The sequence below is a fragment of the Mastacembelus armatus genome, chromosome 21 (genome assembly GCF_900324485.2).
Source record: "Mastacembelus armatus chromosome 21, fMasArm1.2, whole genome shotgun sequence".
Taxonomy (NCBI): Eukaryota; Metazoa; Chordata; class Actinopteri; order Synbranchiformes; family Mastacembelidae; genus Mastacembelus; species Mastacembelus armatus.
The window spans coordinates 23,533,995-23,552,211 of NC_046653.1; the positions used below are offsets into that span (position 1 = coordinate 23,533,995).

An 18,217-nucleotide genomic window follows, 5' to 3' on the forward strand; every position below is an offset into this window, starting at 1 on the left:
GATGAAATAACAGATAGTGTGTTTAAGTGCTAAGTCTCAGCTTTAATCTGAGTTGGCTGACATCAGTATTGAGAGAACAGCCTTGTTAACACACAGTGCCAAAAGTGTCAGAGCCCATAAGTCATAGGTAACAGTTGAAGTATAGATACACCTGAAGTCAAAGAGAATCATCATAGTTTATATTTGCAGTCACTGGCTGTCTGATGTCTTTCACCCTAAGCCGTAAGCAGATGCTCTGTGGCCTCAGCCACTTTCTGCTGCTGCTTGTTGTGGAGTCTCTGCCTTCAGTCTAGTTGGTTTGTTCTGTATAACTGAACCCAGGATGTTCCTCTCTGTGGATAAACGGTTTGCTGTGGGTGTTGTCCTCCTTCAGGATAGTGATCTGAAGCAGTACTGGATGCCGGATAGCCAGTGTAAGGAGTGTTACGACTGTAATGAAAAGTTCACCACCTTCCGTCGCCGCCACCACTGCAGACTGTGTGGCCAGATCTTCTGCAGCCGCTGCTGCAACCAGGAAATCCCTGGAAAGTTCATGGGCTACACAGGTTTGTGATTTGTGGAACATTAGCTATGAATGAATCATAACATAATTTCACTGTACAGTGAAAAACATTCAGGAAAACAGCTTCCTTTTAATTTTAGTACCTTTTTGTTCCTGCCTTTCTGTCTTTCCTTTCCTTCGTCTTGCTCAGGGGACCTGCGGGCCTGCACATACTGTCGGAAATTAGCACTGAACTACGCTCACTCTGCGGACTCTGGCTCCATCGGAGAAGACCTGAGCGCCTTGTCCGACTCTCCCTGCTCAGTGTGCGTGCTGGAGCCCAATGAGCCCCGGACACCAGTGGGTGGACGTAAATCCAGCAGGAACATCTTCCTCGAAGAAGACCTGACCTGGCAGAGGTGACCACAGAAAAGCACTGCACATTGGCCCAACTCAAATCAAATAGAAGCCTTTAGTTTACCAGCCCAGATAGATACACAGTGATAAGACACTGTATCCTGATTGCATTAGTGTTGGAATCAGTCCTGCAAATATTTGAAGAGATTTCCATTTTGATGTTGTCCAAGGACAAACATGCACTCTGCATGATGCCTTCACTGTCACTTCTGAATTAAATGCCATTCCTCCATATCTGCACCTCCAACCATCATTTTTACCACCAGAACTGGGAACATCCTTTACTGTAGAAATGATTTAGGCACTAAAAGTCAAGATGCCTTCAAGGTACTGTAGAGGTTGTAGTAATAGTAAATGTTATGTAATAAATTAATTTCATACAAATGCAATACAAGAGAACAAAACCTAATTCGAAAGAGTATTTGCCGTGAGCCTTTAAACCAGCAGCAGGTCTCCGTGGTTTGATCTGCACAGTTTTCCCAGGTAACCTGAAGGTAAGTTGTTCCTCTTCGTGTTATCCCAGACTGACTCCATGATGTTGAGATCAGGGGACCATTCAGGCTCCTCTGGGAATGTGTTAAGTGATGACTTTGAATCCAAACCTCTGAAGTGCCTAAAACATTTGCACTGCACTGTGCCTACAATCAACATTTGTGTTTCATGTGTTTTCTTTATTTGACCATTCTGTCATGTCTCTTCAACCATCCTGCCCTAGTTTTTTTTTCCAGCCTCTTCCATCTGTTCTTGCTCTTTCTCCATCTGGCTATTCTGCTGCGTCTGTGCATGCTTTGTATGTGCTGTACCCTGCGCATGGTCAAGACACATGAAACATACTGTGGCATGTTAAATTCCAAATATACTCACTACAAGCCTGCTGCAGTGAACTAAAGCCCAGTAAGTGAGTTGTAAAGAAAATATATGACTCACTGGGTCGGCTCTGATGTGGCAGGCCAGTAATGCAGTGTGGGAAACTGCCTCTAACTAAAACTTAAGAAGACAAGAGGAAGCATCTGTTTCAGGAAAATGGCTTCTATAAAGAATGACTGGACTAATATTCCTCTTTTTACGTTTTAGCTGATCATTGATGGAGAGTTTAGAGGTTTCATTAACCTTGCACAGAACAGAGCAACCTTAAATAAATGTGTCTCAAGGCTTGTCCAACAGTGCATGTCTTTTCTAACCTCGTGCTTGATTTGCTGCAGTTGTGTGGGGTCGGTGTGCATCCTTCTTATTTCCTCTATCAACCTGCCTCAAAACAGTCTCTTTCCTCTCTCTTTCCTGGCATAGAAAAACTCCCATTGGGATGAGAAAGAAGTGAGTCTTACTGTTTGTTTTATCAATTTTCACTTCTGTCTTGAGCGTTAGCTGTCTGTGAGGACTCTATAAGGAAAGAATCCTCTGTGCGCTCAAATTCATCATAATTTTGACAGAGGGTTTGTAAAGATCACAGCAGAAAGACTATAAATCAGGGTTTGTCTGTGTGTGTTCATTAGTATGATGCACCAAGAGCCCCAGAGCAGTGGCCTCGCGTCCAGACTGACAACACTACAGGAAGACAAATCGCCTGCCAGAAAGAGGTCAGGTTTCTTGTGCAGTGTGTTCCAGTGTGATTCGGTGCAGATAAATTAAGCCAGAGGTGAGAACATCCCCTATTTCTATCTACCACAGGTCTGCCAGTGTAACCAACCTGTCGCTGGACCGCTCTGTATCCTCCATGGTGCCTTCCTATGACAGCTCAGTCAGCCCACCAACCAGCCGAGCCGTGTCAGGCTCCAAGAGCGGCATCAAAGTGGACCACACCGAGGAGGAGAGGAAGATCCTGCTGGTGTGGACTTTTTTTATTCTCGCCATTTCATCTCTTTTGCATGCTTCTTCATTCCCAGAAGTCCATTTTACTGTAATTCAGTCTTAAAGGAGGAACAAACAGGATGCAGTAAAACAAAATAGTGCCTTATTTCCTTCAGGACTCCTCCCAGCTGAAGGACTTGTGGAAGAAAATCTGCCACAACAGCACAGGGATGGAGTTCCAGGACCACAGATACTGGCTGAGGACCTACCCAAACTGCATTGTGGGAAAGGAGCTGGTCAACTGGCTGCTGAGGAATGGCACCATCTCCACTAGGTAACATGTTAGTGGACAAATGTGTCCTTCTCTTCAGTTTAAAGCTGTTTAATTGAGCTTTGGCATCACTAGTTAAAGGAATAGTTCAACATTTTGGGAAATATTCATATTCACTCTCGTCTAATGAAAGCTTCACGTATTGTTAGAAGATGAACATGGACTGGAACGTGACTTAAACTGATCTTGTTCTGCTCAAACTGAGCAGTGACTCATTGAGACTGTGTTTTCATACGTTAATGATGATTCGTCATTTGAAAGCTGCTTGTTTTGTACTGCGACGCTCCCCCTCCCATCCTGTGTCTGTGTGGCAGGGCCCAGGCTATCGCCATAGGGCAGGCGTTAGTGGACGGCCGGTGGCTGGACTGTGTCACTCACCACGACCAGCTGTTCAGGGATGAGTATGCTCTTTACCGCCCCCTCCAGGTGAGTGCACATTACAGCTGTGTAATCACTGCACACACTGGACAAAAGACACTTTAAATCCCCTAATGACTCCAGTCATTTCAGGATGCAGTCCATTTGTTGCAACATGCTTGGACACATCATGCGTGATAATGATCCATTCTTCTGATAGCACAAGAAAACTGATTATTTCCATTGATTATTCACTGAAGTGAAATCTGCTCATGGTGACGCCTCTCTGTCTGCTCTCTAGAGTACAGAGTTCTCAGAAACGCCGTCCCCAGACAGCGATAGTGTCAACTCCCTGGAGGGGCATTCAGAGCCATCCTGGTTTAAGGACATCAAGTTTGATGACAGCGACACAGAGCAGCCTGCAGATGAGACCGAGTACACCATGCCCAGTATGTATCTCATGTCTAGCGCATTATTAAAACCTTTATTAAGGTTGGCTTGGATCATGAATCTCTGTACAGGCTGCTGTTTTTGCAGCTCTCTGACCTGTCTCTGTGTCCAGACTCTGCCAGCCCCAGCAAGAGGACATCTGTCAGCAGTTTCCATTCAGTGGTGGACAGTGACTCAGCTGCATCCATCAACCTGAACATGGAGCAAAACAATGTCAACTTCCACATCAAGAAACAGTCCAAGTATCCACACGTGCCTCCTGCCAGTGAGCAGAAAGGTAAAGACAACAGCTCTCAGCGCCTTTTTACTTGGATGCTTAAGTGATTCTGTGAGGTAGTGCCCCTAAAAACATCGACCGTGTGTGCGTCATATTTAACACAGATTAACAGAAAGTAGATTATTTAAAGAAAGACTACGGTTTACTCTGACTGATTGATCATTGTAATCCAGGGGTGGAAAAAGTATTCAGCAATATTTCAACAGTACATATTAATGTTCTCATTTCATTTTACAGATGCATTAACATGAAAGGAACATTTTAATGCTTGTGGGATTGTTAGCAATATTTCTTAGATTTTTACCTTCAGACATGGTGGTAGCTGATCTTGCAAGCTGTTAGCTTCTTTACAACCTGGATAACTGGTTGACTGGTTGTCAAGTGCAAGTCAGTATTTAGCAGAGGCACCAGTGGTCATTGCAGTAACACAGATTCTTAATTGTTAAAAATTCCTGCTCCATAAGTGTAAATGTAAATGTCCAGCTCTTGTTATAGACACTGTGGTGTATCTAAAATGCTGCTCTGTCTCCTTTTCCAGCTGAATTTCTAGTGTCTGAGGATGGAGGACAGAACATTGTCATAAGTGATGCCTTCATCAAGGGTAGGGACTGTGTGATTCCTCATTGATTTGTTCAGACAACATATTGAATTGCCTAACTTGTTAAACAAACTTGCTGTCGCTGCAGAGTCTCTGTTCAACCGCCGTGTGGAAGAGAAGGCCAAAGAGATGCTGTTCACTCCGCTGGGCTGGCACCACAGCTCTCTGGACCAGCTCCGAGAGGAGAACGGAGAGAAGGCAGCCATGGAGAGGCTGCTGTGAGTCGAGCCAAAACATTATGACCACCTAACATACTGTTGGTACTCAAAACCCAAGACAGCTCTGACCCCGAGAGGTCCGGACTCGACAAGACCTCTGTCGGTGTCCTGTGTATGTCTGGAACAAAGACGTTAGCAGCTTTAAGTCCTGTAAGTTACGAGGTTGAGCCGACACAGGTCAGACATGTTCCAGCACATGACCACTGATGGTACACAGGGACACTGCTAAGAAGCCTTAGTGTCTCATAGATGCTTCTCTCATGTCTGATATAATCAGTGTTATTCCAGTGGTTGCAATGTTGTGATTGTTGAACACACGTCTACGTTTATTCATTTGACATAAAAATAAGGTCTAAGCCACAGAAGGTCAAGGAAAAGTCTTTGAGATAAAGAGACTCAGTTTCACCTGAGAGAATGATCCAGTTACATGAGTAACCGTCCGCCTCTCTGTGTTCAGCTCAGCCAACCACAACCACATGATGGCGCTGCTGCAGCAGCTGCTCTACAGTGAATCTCTGTCTCTGTCCTGGCGGGATATCATCGTCCCTGTGGTTCAACAGGTGGTCCAGACAGTCCGACCCGACGTTCGTAACTGTGACGACGACATGGATATCCGTCAGCTGGTCCACATCAAGAAGGTGAGGGACTGTCTTATCAAACCAGTCAAACTGTATATTACCTTCCCATCATTGCAGACAAATAACTTAGTCTCTATTTATGGTTCAGATTCCTGGAGGGAGGAAGTTTGACTCGATGGTTGTAAACGGCTTCATATGTACCAAGAACGTCGCCCACAAGAAGGTAGGGTCACCATTTTCCAACAAAGCTGAAGTTCTCTATAAACCAGTTAAACCAGTTCTAATCCTGGCTGTTTTTGGTGTAAAACACTTCTGATATGGACCTGTTAAACAAGTCACATTGCTAGCATGCTTATTAAACAGGTAGCAGCACAGCCCACGCAGCTGTGTTTACTGATGTAATGAAAGACTGTCAGCAAGGAACAATTATTATTTCAATCTATCATCAGATGGAGAGAAGTTAATCATATCAGCTGTCTGAGCTGATATCTTTAAGTAACCCTTCACTTAATTGTATTTATGCATTTTGTCCTGTTAAAGGTACCAAACCCAGATAACCAGAATAAAAAGCAATTTAATTTGCCTTTTCTCCTTATCTAAAGAAAGAAACTGATTTATTAAATCAATATTTATTTTACTCCTTATCATTTTGGAAACTCTGTAATGTCGGTCCTAATTATTTTCTCATTTCTTTGAAATCAGCACTAACATTCAGGAATGGAAATAATAAGTATGATGTTGGAAGCTTTGATATTTACCTGTAACCCTGATTGATCGACCTGTGATTAGATGAACTCCTACATCAAGAACCCCAAGATCCTGCTGCTGAAGTGCTCCATAGAGTATCTGTACAGGGAGGAGACCAAGTTCACCTGCATCGACCCCATTGTGCTTCAGGTCAGTAAATCACTCGAACTACAGTTAACACCAGACACTGAAGCGAACCAGCTTGTTTCATCTGGTTCACAGCTGTAACTCTAGTTCTCTGACCCTAAAGAAAACACATTTCTTTGCCTCTTCGTCAGGAGCGAGAGTTTTTGAAGAACTACGTGCAGCGAATAGTAGACGTCCGTCCAAACCTGGTGTTGGTGGAGAAGACTGTGTCACGTATTGCCCAGGACATGCTGTTGGAGCACGGCATCACACTGGTCATCAACGTCAAACCGGTCAGTAAAGCTGTCATGATGTGTAGCTGGTACTGAATACTTTAACATCCTGCAAAGTACAGTAAGCATCATTTCATCTTCGTTGTATTTTCTGGTGGATTTAGCAAGTCCTGGACAGGGTGAGTCACATGACCCAGGGAGACCTGGTAATGTCGATGGATCAGCTTCTCACCAAACCTCGTCTGGGGACCTGTCACAAGTTCTACATGCAGCCCTTCACCCTGGCCAACAGTAAGGAGCACAGCTGCACTGTCCGCTGCTCCTGTCAGCAGACGCTGCTGCAGTAGACATGTGACCTTCTCTTTGTGTGTCCTTTCAGACGAGGTGAAGACGCTGATGTTCTTCGAAGGCTGTCCTCCTCATCTTGGATGCTCCATCAAGCTGCGGGGTGCGTCAGAGTATGAACTAGCCCGGGTGAAGGACATACTCATGCTGATGATGTGTGTGGCCTACCACTCCCAGCTGGAGATCTCTTTCCTCATGGATGAGTTTGCCATGCCTCCCAGTTTGGCCCAGAGTGCCTCGTTCCCCTGCCTGCTGGAGGGCGCGGCGGCAGAAAAGGTAGATATAGACGGCCGAGAGAAGGAGGCAGATGGAGAGAGCCAGGAAAAAACTGTAGAAACCAAAGAGTCTGCACTGGGAGGCCAACTTGAGGAGGAATGGTTTCCCTCAGGATCTTCAGCTAAAAAAGGGGAGTTGGACAGTGTCGAAGATAAGCTGAACCCCCAGTCACCGTCCTCTGTCCAAGAGGAGGCCACTAACACAGAGACCGTGACCTCCTCGCCATTTTCCACTGCCCCTGTGCCACCTCTGTCTCTCTCTCCTCCATTCCTCATGGCGGAAGACCAGGAGATGACACTTGTAGGCACCAACATCAGGGGGTCTGAGGGGGAGACAGGGGAAGAGGAGGGCCCATTGAAGGGGGAGTCATTAGGTATAGAGGACGGGGGAGGGTCAGAGATACCCACGCCCAGGTTGTTTCGAGACCCTCTGCAGGATGATACAGGGATGTTTGTGGCCGAGCAGGTGGCTTCATCTGATGACCGTCTGAAGTCCATCTCTGCCGTCTTCAAGCAGGAGCTTAAGGACATTATCCTGTGCATTTCCCCCTTCATCACATTTAAAGAACCATTCCTTCTCACACCTGCTGGCATGCACTGCCCCAGCAGGGATTACTTCCCTGAACAGGTACAGACTGTTGATATTTTAAGAGCTGCAACTGATTTATTCTATCAATGGTCAGAACATTGATACTTGAGAGGCTGAATATAGCAACTTTTGTCTATTAGGAACTTAATCAAAAAATAAGTCTGAATGTTTGCAAGTTATTTTTCTGATGATCGTTAACTGCAGCTCTGTCTGTGCTGTGCAAGTGTTTCAATGTTTTTATTATTTATCCACTGCTCATCCACGTCTTTCCTGTTCCATAGGTCTACCTCTCTCCTCTACTCAACAAGGACTTTAAGGAACTAGACGGGCGCAGAAAGCGACAGCTCCTTAAGGACTCAGCCCCCTCATCTCTGGTGGGAGTTCAGACCAATGGCAGTGCACCACAGAAGCCCATCGAAGTCCTGCCTTGCCACAATCTTACTAGCACCCGCATCATAGAGCACCTGAGTGGCAGCCAGGGTCTGGCTAAGATGCTGGCAGACTATAGAGCAAAGGGAGGCCGCATCCGGCAGAGAGAACCCACTGACCCTTTCAGCACTGTGGCTCCTACTAGTGGCCAGAGCAGGACGGGGGAGGCACCGGTCAAACCACCAGTGAAGGCCGACAGTGAAGAGGAGAAGCCAAGTAAACACGATAAAAACGATATGAGCTGGACCCCCAAGGTACGAAACGATAAAACCATCAGTTGATTAATTCGTCGGTGGTTCGAAGATCTGCTGCTGCTTTAATGACTGATTCATCGTTTGCTGTGATTCAATAAAAAAAACATTCTCTGGTTCTTAAATTTGAGAGTTTTCGCTAATTATGTCTTTAAAAACCTGAATATTTTGGGGGTTTTGAGTTTAGATAATTGATCTGTTAAATGACAAGAGATGAATTAGTAATGACAGTAATATGTACTTGTAGCTACTGCTGAAGGTGTTTCCTTCCTTATAAATGATATGTATAAATCAGTAATTATCAATATTGATCAAAGTGAAAAAATCATATTATTGTCCATATCACAGCTGTAGCTGTAGCCTGGTTTATAATCTTCAGTATTTCTCTTCAGTTTACAATTAAAAAAACAAGAATCAAAGATAAACACCTGAAAATAAATCCTAATTTATTATTTTTGAACGGTGTGAAATCATGTTTCATCAGGACTGTGTGTGACTGACTGTTGGCAGAAAAGTAATAAAATGTTTGAGGGAAACCTGTTTGTGTTGGTTGTTGTCATCCTCAGCTGGACTGCCTGAGCCCTGTCAACCATCAGAGACTGTGTGTGCTCTTCAGCAGCTCTTCAGCTCAGTCCAACAACGCGCCCAACCCCTGCGTCAGCCCCTGGTGAGTTGTTCACACAGAGCGAAGCGAAAACTGAACCTCACAGCTTGTTCTCAGTGAAGTCACTGTCCTTTGCTGTTTACAGGATTGTCACGATGGAGTTTTATGGCAAGAATGACCTCTCTCTTGGTGTCTTCTTGGAGAGATACTGTTTCAGGTAAGACAAAATAATGGTGCATTAAACATTATTTCTATTATTTTTTTTTTATCATTTTTCAAACGGTGGACATCAGACAGTATAAAATAAAGTGATAAAAAGAGGAACAGGCGAGTAGAAATAAATAAGAGTGCAGCTCATAAAGAGAACAGAGAACAGATAATATATTATGTATTTTTGTAGTTTGACTCTCACTTGGTTTTATAAACGTGTATGTGTGTTTGTGCACATGTGGTTTCTCCAGGCCGTCTTACCAGTGCCCCAGTATATTCTGTGAGACTCCCATGGTGCACCACGTCCGTCGGTTTGTGCACGGCAGCGGCTGTGTGCAGATCGTGTTGAAGGAGCTGGACTCCCCTGTGCCGGGATATCAGCACACAATTCTCAACTACTCCTGGTGCCGCATTTGCAAACAGGTCAGTGACGATCAACAGAAACAGTCTCATTTCTGACACCATATGTCTGTATTTTTTTTTTTTATCCTTCTCATTTCCTAAATAATATTAAATTATTGTGGAAATAGAAGTTTGTCCTATTCTGTTGAATCTCTGCCTCTTCGTCAAGGTGACACCAGTGGTGCCTCTGTCCAACGACTCGTGGTCAATGTCTTTCGCCAAATACTTGGAGCTTCGCTTCTACGGCCACCAGTACACTCGACGGGCGAATGCAGAGCCCTGTGGACACTCCATCCACAAAGACTACCACCAGTACTTCTCATACAACCAGATGGTGGCCTCCTTCAGGTTGGTCTGTGCTTCTCTACTCCATCTCACTACCAGTGGATTAGACTGGAAGAAATGCCTTGACCCCTGAGCTGTGGCTGAGGTTTGGATATAAACAAAGAAACAGTGTTTAAGTGAGAAATGACAAAAAATATATATTTATAAATTTAAATAAAGGAATAAATCTTATCTAATCTATAAACCTTGTTCTTCTGGTGTACATCAGTAGTTGTTATTGCAGTAACTGCAGTAACAACCACCGTTTCTTGTTTCCTTCCCAGCTACACTCCAGTAAGGCTGTTGGAGATTTGTCTTCCTCGTCCCAAGATCCTGATCAGGAACCAGGGTCCTTCCAAAAACAACTTGCAGCAGGACCTGAAGGACTTCTCTCAGAAGTAAATGAATCAGTCTGCACACACATTAATTAAAAAAAAAAAAAAAGGACTTTACCCATGGATAATTACAGTTGATGCAAAAAGATAGAAACTGTTAATATGATTACAGCACTTTGATTCAGTGGTTCGTTGCACATCACATGACCACATGCCACTTCTGCTCTCCTCAGAGTGATTCAGGTGTACTTGGCCATCGATGACCGACTCACCTCCCTCAAGACTGACACCTTCAGTAAGAGTCGGGAAGAAAAGATGGAGGACCTGTTTGCTCAGAAAGACGTAGGTTCTTCCCCATCAGTGTGGTCAGTCCCAGGGGACAGTGGTAGTTGTGGGCTCATAGTGGTGTTGCTGTGTGTGTAGATGGAAGAGGCAGAGCTGCGGAGCTGGATCGAAAAGCTTCAAGCTCGGCTGCAGGTCTGTGGCGTGGATTCCCCTCAGCAGCTGCAGTCTGTGCTTGAGTCGCTGGTGATAAAGAAGCAGAGTCTCTGTGAGATGCTACAGGCCTGGAATATCAGGTGAGACTCAAATGAAAGGAGACACTGATGGTTTGTTTGCAGAAAGGACACAGTACTGTGCAAATGTTTTAGGCACTCAGAGGAAGGTAAAACAGCAGTAGTCTGGTTGGTCCAGCATCTTAGAGAAGCTGCCCCAGTTCTTCTTCTTCTGTGGACTCAGACTGCCTCAGCATGTCCTGAACTCCTGCTGCAGGATGAATCTGGGACCGATCAGATGGTTCCTTGATGGTGTGGCATGACGGTTAAGAATCTGAAACATCTAACATGCCTAAAACCTTTGCACAGTACTGACAACACAAGAGAAAAGAACATCTTATGAAACTGTATTACCTGCATTTAACCTCTGGGCTGCCATACACACGACACACATTCACCACCTTAAAAAAAAACTCCACAGGACACATTTAAGCTACTGTACTCAGTAAATGTAATGTAGACTGTAGGCTTCTCCTAGTTCTTACTCTCTGTTGCTTGTTGCCGTCTCAGGCTTCAGGACTTGTTCCAGCAAGAGAAAGGCAGAAAGCGCCTGTCTGTCCCTCCCAGCCCAGGAAGACACCGACAAACCACCACTGACGACAGCAAGGTAACATCACTGAGTGTATTAAACAGAGACTTTTCCAGCTTGTCTTCTCCTCTGTGTGTCAGCTGTTTGGTGTTTGTCAGCTTTCCTTTGTATGACCAATGTGCAGAGCTCTTTGTAAACTCTGTCAAAAATAATGGGAAAAGCAGAAATCCCAGTGGAACTCCAAGCTGGACACCATGACTACTAAAACCTTCCTAAGTGATCAGCAGCGTCTAGAAAAAAGAAAATCCAGTCCATTACAGCTCGTATCATTATATAATCAAGGAACCTGGTTTCTGTACTTGAAGAAGAGGATTATGTACTGGTATACTGGGTTGAAAGAGCAACCCAGTATAGTACTGGAAAGCAGCCTGAAGGGATGGTGGTTTATAAAGAAGCTTATAACAGCCCATTAATCTTGCATCTCTTCCTCAAGTTTAGAAAGAGTCACTTCTTTACCAGAGCTCAGGCGTGTCACGTTTTTGCTTCACTCACATGAAACATGATGATAATCAGATTAGGGAAAGTGATGGTTAGTTATAGTCCAACCGACCTAGTAAAGGGCTCATGTTCATATATTTATTTGCCTTGGAGATCATTTCAGGTTGAATTTAGTGTGATAATTATCTTACCTATGTTTGTCCATTACATTTCGTAGGGTGCCCTGGACTCCTCCCCTCGTAACCCCTCCCCTGTGGTACAGAATGGTGAGAAAGGTGAGTTCGCTGCCTGGTTTGTTGCTGTAAACTGAGGCTGGTTTTGGTGCCGACTGTTGATGAGCTGTTTTCTCTACAGAGGACCGTCACCTCAGTGCGATGCCTTCAGTGTCGTCCATCCTTCTGCCGTCACCAGGAGACCTTGCCGCTGAACCCATCACACCGGGTCCATCCTTCAATGAGCAGGACTCTATCAGCATTCCTGAGGGTAAACACAGACACACTCACACTGCTTCTACATTATCTCTGAGCTCTTCAGCTTCATGGATTATGTGTCTTCTTGTGTTCAGATGTTTTTGATGGACACTTGCTGGGGTCTACTGACAGCCAGGTGAAGGAGAAATCCACCATGAAAGCAATCCTCGCCAACTTCCTCCCTGGAAACAGCTACAACCCCATCCCAATCCCATTGTAGGTCATTCACTTACTCTGGCTGAGACCAAGTGTCACACCTTTCTAAGCAAACTGTGAAGAAAGCTTTTCCCAAACTTTCTGTACTTTTTGTTTGTGGTACTAAAACATAAGCACAGACTGTCATCTTTAATGCTCGACTGTGTTCTGATCTGTGCTGACAGTGACCCAGACAAGCACTATCTGATGTACGAACATGAGCGGGTGCCCATCGCAGTGTGTGAGAAAGAACCAAGCTCCATTATAGCCTTTGCTCTCAGGTGACCGCCTGCACCTTCTGTCTGCCTCAGCTCACAATGTGGCTTTTCTAAATGTCCCTTTTTTAAACATGTTACTTGTTCTTATATTTCAGCTGCAAGGAGTATAAAACTGCTCTGGATGATCTGTCCAAGACGTCAAATGGAGGAGGAGATGAGACTCCACAGCTTATCAGGTACACAGGATTCCCACTGGGCAGGAAGTATTTGGAATGCATTTGAAATCCAAGGTGCACTCTAAAAAAAAAAACACATTTTTATGATTAAATAACTGTGAAAACAATTCACTCTCAGCTCTCTCATAGTGTGGCTCTGGAAGCAGCTGTTTCAGAGCTGCAGCTGTAAAAAGCCACTGTCCTCTACCTGCTCAGCAGCAAACAGACCCAGTCAGAGACCAGCTGGGTCAGAACATAGTGGAGCATTTAGCAGCTAAAGAGCCAGAGGTTTCCCTCAGGAGGTGGTGGAGACCAATGATACATTATTTTTCTGTTCTGTTTTAAAAGAGTCATTGCAGATCACCTGGAAGGAAGGAATAAAAAATGTAAATATGCAGTGAACTGTCACATTAATGTAAAAATACTGTCTTTGTATTTCCCCCTCAGTGGTGGGGAGAGTCGGGCTAAGAGCAGCCCCGCCAGGCCGAGTGAGTCAGCCTCATCCCTGCAGAGTCGCAACAGCGTGGATGCTGACCCGCTCAGTAAGTGTTCAGGTCCACCCTCCAAATGTAGGGTTTAAAATCAGGTGTTATCCCTGAGGTCACGTGGTTTTATCTCTGTTTCAAACAGAGGATGCAGAATCAGCAGAAAAACAGAAGAAACAGACCCTGAATCCACACATTGAGCTCCGTGAGTGTTGTCATCTTTTCTGAGCTTTTCTGCAAATGTGAGCACACTTAAAGAAAAAGAAAACCCCCTGTAATTATGACATGCACCTGACTCAGTCAGTTGACCTATAACAGTTAAAACATAATTAACTGTTGTACAAGCCAAGTGTCAGTGAAAGCAATTAGTTGTTTAAAAAAATGAAAACAATCCTGTAATTCTTGTAGAGCAGTTTCAGTAAACAGTCCCACTAACTTTTCCCTTGTCTGTTGTCGAATTTGTAGAGTTCTCTGATGCCAACGCCAAGTTTTACTGTCGGATCTACTATGCCGAGGAGTTTCACAAGTTGCGAGAGGAGATCATGGAGAGCACGGAGGAGGATTTTGTCCGCTCGCTGTCCCACTGTGTGAACTGGCAGGCTCGTGGTGGGAAGTCTGGAGCCGTTTTCTACGCCACAGAAGGTCATCTCATATCTCAGATAAAAGTTGTTGCTGCTGTATTCAGTACCAAACACGGAGAAGCCAACAGGTTCAGACAATGTTACATGCAAAATGTAGTCTCTTTTTTTTTTTTTTTTTTAACCTCAGGTTTCCTGGTTTAAAACCACCTGTGTTGCACTGGTTTAATAGATATGACTGGTGTTTATTTTTCTGTTACTGTCGGACCAAAACAAAAATCTGTGGGTAAATCGTCAGAGATGGAAAAAGTCCTCAGATCTTTTACTGCAGTACAGTACAAATACCAGTGTAAAAGTCCTGCATTTACAATTCTCTCTAATCTGTGACACTCAGCTCTGAGTTGGTTCTCACAAAGAACAGGCCTGAAGTCATTAGTTGGAAAATTCATTTATTAGATCAGCAGAAAATTAGTTTGCAGTTATTAATTGTTTGAGTCACTTTAAAAAACACCTTTTACTGGTTCATGACTAGATGAGCATGTTTTTTCCTTTTCAGACGACCGGTTCATCCTGAAGCAGATGCCTAGACTGGAGGTCCAGTCTTTCCTGGACTTTGCACCTCACTACTTCACCTACATCACCGGGGCTGTGCAGCACAAAGTATGCATCATAGACAAATGGTTTCTATCTGGGGTTTACTCTCTGACTTCTAAGTTAATGAAAACCATTTCTGCACCACAGAGGCCGACTGCACTGGCAAAGATCCTGGGGGTTTACCGGATCGGTTACAAAAACTCTCAGAACAACACGGAGAAGAAACTGGACCTGCTGGTGATGGAGAATCTCTTCTATGGACGCAAGATGGCTCAGGTTAGACTCAAAGTTCAACACTGTGCTGGGATTTTAATTATGGATAATTCCAAATATTTCTTGTGTTATTATGGGCCCATTTTAGACACTTTTAGACCTGTAAAGTAATATTTGTACAGTTTTATCATATATTAACTTTAATCTAGTTCACATTTGAGATCAAGTCTTCCTTCATCTTACTATCAAGATCTTTTGCCATAATAATCTCAGGTTTTAATTATTCGAGATGTCTGTAAAATATACTGCACTGTACCAGGACAATTTAAAAAAGTTAGTCTATTCTCTTCTTCCTTTTCTCTCTAGCCCCTAGACCCAAAGCTGCTCCACTTTTACAACGACATAAATTCACATTACTCAATCAGCAGATTCAGAATCACTTTAATGTACTCTCTGCATATCTGTCTTGCTCTCAGGGTTAAACTTTCCTTAGAAGCCTCAAGTTTAATAAAACTGTGATGTTATCCACTGTGACATCTCTGTAGGTGTTCGACCTCAAAGGTTCGCTGAGAAACCGGAACGTGAAGACGGACTCGGGGAAGGAAAGCTGTGAGGTGGTTCTGCTGGATGAGAACCTTCTGAAGCTGATCCATGACAACCCACTGTACATCCGCTCCCACTGCAAGGCCATCCTGCGCGCCGCCATACTCAGCGACGCCTACTTCCTCTCCAGCCACCTCATCATCGACTACTCCCTGCTGGTGGGCCGGGATGATACTACCGACCAGCTGGTGGTCGGGATTATAGGTGAGAGGGGCAAGAGATTTTTGAGTTGGAGTTATTTTCCAGATGGGAACAGCACAGATTGTCTTTTCTGATGTTTTTGAAGAAAGTAAATGTGTGACCCACATCACACTAGTGATGGGAAGTTCGGATCATTTTACTGATTCGGTTTCTTTGAATCTCGTTCAGCAAAATGACCGAATCTTTTTTTAGAGTCTTTTCGTTCATTTCGTAATTAAAACGTTACACGTTAATTACCCAACACATCTAGCTACTTACGCACGTACTGATCACGTTTCGAATAAGAAAGAACTGTAATGCAGCCAAGGTCATATTAGAAGTAATGGCTTACCTGTGTCTTGTCTGTTACTTCATCACCTCACCTCCGGATTTTTTTTAGGTCGAATGTGTTCGTTCTTTTGTCACATAAGATCCTAACTAAGCTATGCCGTGCCGTCTTCCGTATACCCAACAGAATTATTAATTTCCCGCGCCTTCCGTTCGAGTCGTTCGCGCATCACGTGATGCAATGCAAGTTCACCTTAAGGTAAACTCTTATGTTTCCGGCTCAGACTGCATTGCCTTAGCCCGTGGGGCTGTCACATGATGCGAGAACGACTCGAACCCGTGGACTCGAAAGGTGAACTAATCTTTTCTGCGTGGTCAACACAAAATGAACGAATCCCTCCCCGACACCACTGGATGTTCTCGAGTCAAGGGAAAGATTCGTTCAAAATGAACAAATCGTTCGTGAACGACACATCATTACATCCCAGAGACTCGGGACCTGTTCCCGCTCCGTCCAGACTTGGCGTTTATGCTCAGGTCGTGAACAGACCGGAGAATAAACCCATTACCCAGGTATTACTCCCGCTTCAATCAATCACATTACACCTACGACCAAAACACTTAAGATACATATACTCCGTTAATGTCCTACTTACGCTGCAGATACGCTGCTGACGACCAACTGACCTCACGAGGCTTTCCCGCTCTTTTCTCACCAACTCACGAGGCTTTCCCGCTCTTTTCTCACCAACTCACGAGGCTTTCCCGCTCTTTTCTCACGAAAGCCGCCGCTCAAGTAATTTGCCTACCTTTGTCTCAGCGCATCATGGATCGAGCTCGAGTTGTGCTGCATAATATTCTGCTTTTGGAACAACAAGTCCTTCTCCAACAGCAGACTGCTATCCCCTCTTATATACCTATCCTTCTGGCCCTTTAGCCGGGACCTACAGACTAATTTTTTCCGCCCAAAATTTTGAGGTCAGGAGTAGAACCTGGGTCTGTGGAATGTGGGTCTGACATATTAATTCTTCTGTCCGTACGAATCTTTTCTCTTTTCTTTTTCCTGCAGATTATATCAGGACCTTTACCTGGGACAAGAGACTGGAAATGGTTGTCAAATCCACAGGAATCCTGGGGGGTCAAGGTGAGTCTTAACCCTCGCTGCTTCTAAAGGCCTTTTCAGACACTGAGGCGTTTGTGTCATTGTGACATGTTAGGAAGCAGCCAGTGACTCTGTGTTTGTGTTATTGAGTCCAAATCCCGTCCAGAGACGGATAGTAACAATGAATGTGGTGTCGTCAGCGGAATGTGTGTGGATCCAGAACCTGGTTTAGCTAATTGGTCTGTGTCGTAGACCTCCATTGTCCAAAAACTATTAAAAACACAGCACTGAGATTACTGTGTACCTCCAGTATGTATTGGTCAGGCTACAGATCAAAGTACAAAATGCAGTTTATAACCTTTTTTGCTGTTTTTGTTAACATATCTTGCAACATGACCCCCATATATAACTAGGTTCTATGAATAACATCAGCCTGGTTGCTCCACTCTGATTAAACTGCTTTGTTGTTACTGATGGGGTTCTAACGTTGTGCTGTGCCACCAGGTAAGATGCCCACTGTGGTTTCTCCCGAGCTGTACAGAGGCCGTTTCTGCGAGGCCATGGACAAATACTTCCTGATGGTACCAGACCACTGGACCGGTCTGGGCATCAACTGCTGAGCGGTGGGTGCAGTAACACAAAACAGAAACACAGGGGCTCCCTCTCCATCTGTGTACGCACAAAAACCCTGGACAGAGGCCTCCATATGTCGGAGCCTTTTAGCTTGATGCCGAAGCACACTGGACACTAAACGTTTGAATATTGTGCGGACTGAAGCCTGACCCGAACACAGCTCGGTATCATTCCATACAGCAGTGCCACTTTGGGACTGTGGCATTATTGCAACAATTTAAATCAGTTTTTATCATTAGCGATGCATTATTATTAGTAATATTATTGTTATCATGATTTATCTCCCTCTATTCCCTCGATTCCTGACCTGTTTCTCAGAGTTCTTTATTAGTACCATGAGTCCAGCTGTTTCAATAGGACCTGCTGAAAACAGTTAGTCTTGTGCTTACAGTTTAGTAAACAAACTAACTAATTGTAATTTAAAGTTTGTAAATGTACAGAGATTATGTAACTATTAAAATATTCTTAACTGATTTCTTAAAGCAACTGTTTTTTTT

General features: G+C 44.3%; 1 protein-coding gene across 3 annotated transcripts in view; it reads left to right on the top strand.

The window, feature by feature from the left end:
* pikfyve (phosphoinositide kinase, FYVE finger containing) overlaps positions 1-18,202 on the top strand; it is a 22,637-nt gene extending 4,435 nt beyond the window's left edge. For all 3 annotated transcript variants that reach the window (XM_026295128.2, XM_026295126.2, XM_026295127.2), the window contains 38 exons: positions 374-545; positions 693-900; positions 2,392-2,475; positions 2,567-2,723; positions 2,863-3,020; positions 3,332-3,443; positions 3,676-3,823; positions 3,937-4,101; positions 4,640-4,702; positions 4,788-4,917; positions 5,375-5,555; positions 5,644-5,718; positions 6,285-6,392; positions 6,521-6,661; positions 6,766-6,892; positions 6,981-7,849; positions 8,092-8,493; positions 9,057-9,157; positions 9,240-9,311; positions 9,556-9,727; positions 9,876-10,054; positions 10,315-10,428; positions 10,599-10,707; positions 10,789-10,943; positions 11,430-11,526; positions 12,164-12,221; positions 12,301-12,429; positions 12,512-12,632; positions 12,797-12,892; positions 12,985-13,065; positions 13,492-13,586; positions 13,675-13,734; positions 13,995-14,171; positions 14,664-14,767; positions 14,849-14,977; positions 15,460-15,721; positions 17,055-17,129; positions 17,592-18,202. In XM_026295128.2, coding sequence (XP_026150913.1) covers positions 374-545; positions 693-900; positions 2,392-2,475; positions 2,567-2,723; positions 2,863-3,020; positions 3,332-3,443; positions 3,676-3,823; positions 3,937-4,101; positions 4,640-4,702; positions 4,788-4,917; positions 5,375-5,555; positions 5,644-5,718; positions 6,285-6,392; positions 6,521-6,661; positions 6,766-6,892; positions 6,981-7,849; positions 8,092-8,493; positions 9,057-9,157; positions 9,240-9,311; positions 9,556-9,727; positions 9,876-10,054; positions 10,315-10,428; positions 10,599-10,707; positions 10,789-10,943; positions 11,430-11,526; positions 12,164-12,221; positions 12,301-12,429; positions 12,512-12,632; positions 12,797-12,892; positions 12,985-13,065; positions 13,492-13,586; positions 13,675-13,734; positions 13,995-14,171; positions 14,664-14,767; positions 14,849-14,977; positions 15,460-15,721; positions 17,055-17,129; positions 17,592-17,707 — 5,802 coding nt within the window. In that variant the 3' untranslated portion in view covers positions 17,708-18,202. The remainder of the gene's footprint in view (positions 1-373; positions 546-692; positions 901-2,391; positions 2,476-2,566; positions 2,724-2,862; positions 3,021-3,331; positions 3,444-3,675; positions 3,824-3,936; positions 4,102-4,639; positions 4,703-4,787; positions 4,918-5,374; positions 5,556-5,643; positions 5,719-6,284; positions 6,393-6,520; positions 6,662-6,765; positions 6,893-6,980; positions 7,850-8,091; positions 8,494-9,056; positions 9,158-9,239; positions 9,312-9,555; positions 9,728-9,875; positions 10,055-10,314; positions 10,429-10,598; positions 10,708-10,788; positions 10,944-11,429; positions 11,527-12,163; positions 12,222-12,300; positions 12,430-12,511; positions 12,633-12,796; positions 12,893-12,984; positions 13,066-13,491; positions 13,587-13,674; positions 13,735-13,994; positions 14,172-14,663; positions 14,768-14,848; positions 14,978-15,459; positions 15,722-17,054; positions 17,130-17,591) is intronic.
* The last annotated feature ends 15 nt before the right edge of the window (positions 18,203-18,217 follow it).